The sequence below is a fragment of the Pteropus vampyrus genome, unplaced genomic scaffold (genome assembly GCF_000151845.1).
Source record: "Pteropus vampyrus isolate Shadow unplaced genomic scaffold, Pvam_2.0 Scaffold207, whole genome shotgun sequence".
NCBI classification, from domain to species: Eukaryota; Metazoa; Chordata; class Mammalia; order Chiroptera; family Pteropodidae; genus Pteropus; species Pteropus vampyrus.
Genome location: NW_011888988.1, coordinates 209,861 through 215,418, shown reverse-complemented (window position 1 = coordinate 215,418; position 5,558 = coordinate 209,861). Strand labels below are relative to the sequence as shown.

At 51.5% G+C, this 5,558-nt stretch overlaps 1 protein-coding gene across 1 annotated transcript in view; it reads left to right on the top strand.

Moving 5' to 3' along the window:
- The window catches only part of CD34 (CD34 molecule), a 21,267-nt gene extending 18,604 nt beyond the window's left edge, over positions 1-2,663 (top strand). Inside the window, exons 5-8 of the mRNA XM_011372437.2 lie at positions 774-924; positions 1,172-1,224; positions 1,542-1,706; positions 2,386-2,663. Of these exons, the coding sequence (XP_011370739.1) occupies positions 774-924; positions 1,172-1,224; positions 1,542-1,706; positions 2,386-2,571 (555 nt within the window). The 3' untranslated portion in view covers positions 2,572-2,663. The remainder of the gene's footprint in view (positions 1-773; positions 925-1,171; positions 1,225-1,541; positions 1,707-2,385) is intronic.
- The last annotated feature ends 2,895 nt before the right edge of the window (positions 2,664-5,558 follow it).

Genomic DNA, 5,558 nt, shown 5'->3' with positions numbered 1-5,558 from the left:
GGAAGGGTGCAGCCGGTGCTTCCGATTCATCCCTGTCCTGGGGCTCGCTGTTGAAGAATGATCAGAGTTTATCTTCTAAGTCTGAGGTCTCCAGGCCTGTTGTCCAGTCAGCAAACTGGAGGAAGATTTGTGACCCTGAAAAGCATTGATCCATGCTTTTAATGGGAAAGGGGAATGGAAGACTGGACAAAAACACCATTTCCCTTTGAGCCATGATCTTCGTGAGACCCCTTTGAAGGGACCGAGGATCCCACTGAGTCTGTAGTCAGATATTTGGTCTCCACTCCTCACCTCCCTTGGCTTTCCTCCAACATGTGCGGCTACGGTAACCTTGAAACAGGATTGTCTGCTCGTTACTATTGTACTGTTAATATTTTCTGTTATTGGCAATTTGTTTTGAATTTAATTTGAATAGTATATGTGTGTAGGGGCAATCCCTAAATAAGACATTTCCTAAATAAGACAATCCCTAAATAAGAAATTTGTTCTCTGGCATCTTATAGATGCCATCTTACATCTAAGACACTAATAGATATATGCTTTGCTACTGAGAAATTTTTGAGGGTTTTTTTTTTTTCCTGTTGTGTTCTTGCACATATATAGTTCATGGTTTTTTTTTGTTTTTTTTTTCCAGTTGGAATTTTAGGAAAAAACAGTCTTGTGGAGGGGGTAATAGTGTGACTTTAACCAGAATTATTGTCAAGACTCTGGATGTAGCCCAGGACATACTAGTACTTTAATCTCTTGCTCGTCATTTTTCCCTGTCTTCCCAGGAGGACTTTAAGAAGGCCAATGGAGAGGAACTGACCCAAATCCTGTGTGGGAAGGATCAGGCCGAGGCTGGGGCCGGGGTGTGTTCCTTGCTCCTTGCCCACTCCGAGGTGAGGCCTCACTGCCTGCTATTGGTCTTGGCCAACAAAACCGGTAAGAGGCACATCTGTCTTGGGGGTTAGGAAGGGAGGGGGGCTGAGGTTCGAGGATGCTGGGTAGAAATCAGGCATCTTAGCTCAGCGAGTACGGGTGCTGGTGGGGAAGGGCCGGGCTGATCTTGGTGGAGGCCGTCCTGAGGTGAGGATGGCCATCCAGAGCATCTTCTAGAACAGTGCAGGAGGGTGGAGCAGAATGAGCTGGTCTAGCTTCTAGACTCAGCAACCCCTGTTTCTAATTCTAGAACTTCCCAGGAAGCTCCAGCTTCTGAAAGATCATCAGTCTGACCTGAGAAAGGTAAGGTCTCTAAGATAATGGGTCAGGGGTGGTCACTGGAGTAGGGGAGAAAATAATTATCTTCTCTAGACTTGCTCTTCCTACCTCTCCATTCTTCTCCAACCGTCTTCACCCTGATGCTTGAACGAAAATTTTACGATGCAGCGTAATTAAGAGATGTCAGTCTTAAACCCTGTTTAAAAAATCCTTAAGGTCAGTGTCTTCTTGTGTTTATTCACTGTTGCACCACACACAGGGGTCAAGTGTAAGCTGAGCTCCTTTCCAAAACCCACGTTCTGCAAATGACTCGGCTCTCTTTTCCGTGTCTTCTCTTCCAGCTGGGGATCCAAAACTTCACTGAACAAGATGTTGGGAGCCACCAGAGCTATTCCCGCAAGACCCTGATTGCACTGGTCACCTCGGGGATCCTGCTGGCTGTCTTGGGCACCATTGGCTATTTCCTGATGAACCGTCGCAGTTGGAGCCCCACAGGAGAAAGGCTGGTCAGTTCTGGGGTCCAGGCCAAAGGGAATAAGGAAGATAGTGGTCTTCTGGGGAGGTCTATGAATATCACAGTGGAGGAGAAGAAATACCAGAAAAGGTACTTCTGTGCCCTTAAATAGGGTTATTTATACCTGTACATACTTGTGCCTGTGGACAGGTCAAAACAATAAATAGCAGATTGGGGAGGAAGCACTGACTGGGGCCTGCCCACCTCACTGTGGTAACAGATGGTTCATGTCATCTATTATTTTCCCTGGGATACTTCAGCTGGGTACAACCAGAACAGACTGCTAAATCAACCATTTATTTGCAAGCATGTTAAATGACCATGGGAACCACTTGGCTTACAAGAAGGGGACATACGGAGGGAAAAATCTACTCTTGAGGAAGGACAAGACTGGGGTTTGACTCTTGGCCTCTGGCCTGGGAGGGTTATTATACCCCGGGTACTGCCTGGTTTCTGGCGGGAGCTGGCTGTTGAGCTGCGATGGCATGGTGTGGTGCCTCTCCTCTGTCCTTTCTCCTCTAGGAGCTGGAACCCTGACTGCTCTTCAGGAAGAAAGGACTCTGCACATGCAGCTGCAACCCCCCTCTCCCTCCTCCTCCTGTTCTCCCCCACCGCCGGAGTCTCACTCCCCTGCTTACCGGATAATGCTCCTTTATTTATACACTGTCTAGGGCGAAGACCCTTATTACACGGAGAACGGTGGAAGCCAGGGCTATAGCTCAGGCCCTGGGGCCTCCCCTGAAGCTCAGGGAAAGGCCAGTGTGAACCGAGGGGCTCAGGAGAACGGGACCGGCCAGGCCACATCCAGAAATGGCCATTCAGCGAGACAACACGTGGTGGCTGATACCGAACTGTGACTCGGCTGGGTGGGGCAAGGCTGGGCAACGTCCGGGGAAGGGGCCGTCCCTGCTGGAGGTGCCGTCCCTCACCTTCCCCCTTTCCCACTGCACGCACCCTCCGAGGCCTTTCCTGGGGCCCTGCGCTGCACCACCCAGGGTTCTCTCCACCTTGGGGAGAGGCAGGTAACCCTGCCCTTTGCACATTCAGCTCCCTGGCCCCAGATTCTGGTCTTCGAGTAAAGAGGTGATGGGGAAGCCAGGGTTCAGAGAAGCTCCCAGTAGGGGTTGACGATCTTGCAGCATTCACACATGGCCCCTTCCCTCTCCCTGCTCTCCGCCTCATTACGGGAACTCCCAGGGGGAAAGCATCGGCTTTTCTGGGCTACAGTTTCTTCCCAGGAATCTTTGCCTTTTGCCCTTTCTTCCTTATACTTTCTTTCTCTACTTTAGGGAAACCAAAGCTACCCATTGCACTTGCTCCTTTGCAGTGATATAGCCAGAAAAACTTGTCGTTTTACACCATGTCCCTTTTGCCCCCTCCAAGTCACTGTGGATTCAGTCACCAGCTTCCCTTTTGCTCTCCTACCTCCCCTGAGCTTTCCATGTGTCCCCGCATCTGTGAACAGAAGCCTGCACAGGTTTCTGGCTGAGCCTGGAACTGAGCTCTGAGTTTTAGAACAACGTCCTGAGTCTCTCTGTTTGAGACACGGTGAAAGTGCACGACGCACGTGTTCCCACCCGTAGGGGCAAATGGGAGAGAGCAGACAGCTCGGTCCTGGTCTTCCTGGAGCAGAGCCTCTGCTTGGGCTCCTTTATGTCCCTGTGGTCAGAGAGAGCAAGAACGTGGGACTGGAGCTCCTTGCGCATCTAAGGAAGCCCCTCGCCCCTGGGCTAGGTCGTGTCCTTATCCTCTGATCTTCATGGCTGCCTCCTCCCTCCCCCTGATTCCTGGGGTAAACTGTGTCCTCAGGCCCCCACCCCAGTAGACGCCCTTCTATCTCTGCCCCTCCCCCCCACCTCCTTCACTGCTCTGCACCCACATGTGGTCATGTCCTCAGGACACCTCCAGAGGACCCTCACCATAAGCTGCCTCCTCTATGGATGACCCAGTTTCTTTTTTTTTTTCCAGAGGGGCGAGCAGAGATCCTGGTTTCAATGACGTTTGGAAATAGAACTTTCCAGAGATAGGAATATTGGTTTTTTTTTTTTTTCCCCCTGGGTAAAAAATGGTGTGTAAATACTGTAATTAAAGTGATAGTGAAACACATTTGTCCCGTGGCTCTGTCCCAGCTGGGCGTGTCTGAATGCGGAGCAGTCCGTCTCCATCTGATCTGGCTGGACTGTGCAGTGGCGTGGTGGGGAGAGGCCAGCCGTAGAAGAGGTGGGACCATCTCAGGGGACACCAACCAGGATGCTGCCCCTTGGGCTAAGGCTGCGAACTGTTCCTCTCTAGAGAGAGAAACGGAAGGCTCACAGGGAAGCTGGACATCTCTCATCATGGAAAGACCAGAATGCAGCACGTGCCTTCAGGGTAGGAGGTGGTGTGTGAGGGTTTAGGAGGCATACCCTTTGGTGAACCCTCTTCTGAGAAGAGGCACATTTTGGTATCGATACAAAAAATCAAAGGGAAGGCACCATGTCCTATGCACCCGCTGTTATCACACCACATCCTGCTCCTAGCTGGGAGCAGAACAGTGAAGGACAATGTGGGCAACTTCTGCTTTAGAGATTTGGCTGCGAACTCTGGGGAGCGGTTGGTCTCTACCCTCAGCATTAAGACAGCAGCTAAACTACAAAATCTGTGAGCACACACCACCCCCTCCAGACCCAGACACCCCTACCCCACCCCAGACCATAGGAAGTGTGGGAAGGCATGTGCCGGACACAACTGAGTAGCTTCAGGAAACGCTCCCAAGTGTGTCAACAGTGGCAGAGGCAGTTGGGGCCAAACAAAGGATCCTTCCAGTTCTTATCTGACCAAAGCCAGACTTTTCCCTTTAGTGCTGTCCCACCCCCACCCCCTCCTTGCTTTCCCCAACTGCTCTAACCGGAGGTTCCTCTCCAGGAGGTGGAGGGATGTGATCTAGAGCCTTCCCTGGAAGGTGATGGCTGATAGTGGGGCATTGGAGAAAGGAGAGAGAGCACCTGCGGAAAAAGAAGTCAGGTTGGCCTCGACCTACCTTGTCACACATCCTGCAATGAGAGCGACCAGATGAAAGACTGGTCAGTTAGGGGTGGCTGGGGAGAGGGGTAGGTACAGGGTACTGAGTCCCGAGAAACATGGGAAGAGGAAAAAAGGCTACTGAGTCTGAAACGCCCTCAGCCTCAGGCCTAACGACCTGTGATGGTATTTTTTCCTGAGTATGTCGGCGTGTACAGCCTTTGGGGAGAAGGGGTGCGTACGTGTATATTTAAGGGGTGGGGTGGGCTGGAGACTAGTTCTCTGATGGCTGTGCCGCTTGCCCTAAAGGACTCAGCTTTCTGAAACATCAGACTTTCCCCTTTGGCCTGAGCGTCCTGGTGCGGCAATGGCTCCACCTGCTGGTCTTGCTGGGCTCCTACCGCTCAGCTTCCGTTCAATTCGCATCCATGTTGGGTTTCGCTCCCCGGCTGCCCCGCCCTTGAACAGCCTGGCCCAGTGGATTTCAAACTCGAAGTTCATTTAACTACAGAAAGTCGCTGCTGGTGAAGACTTTAAAGATACATCCAACTCAACTCTCTTATGGTATCGTTAAAGATAAACTAAGGCCCAGAGAGCGCGTGTGGCTTGCCCATATCACCTGGAATCAGGCTCCTGAATCCAAAGCTCTTCCCTTCATCACCTCTCCCCACTCATCTGCTGGGGCCTCAGACTGCCTCTGGTTGGATGTCATGAAGCTGGTGAGGGCAGTGTGAAGATACTTTGGAGACTTCACTTCTAGAGCATTTCATCAACATGTGCTCTCTCAGGCCTGGCCGGCTAAGCAGGACCGAGGCCCTAGGACAAAGGAGAGACTGAAGACTCT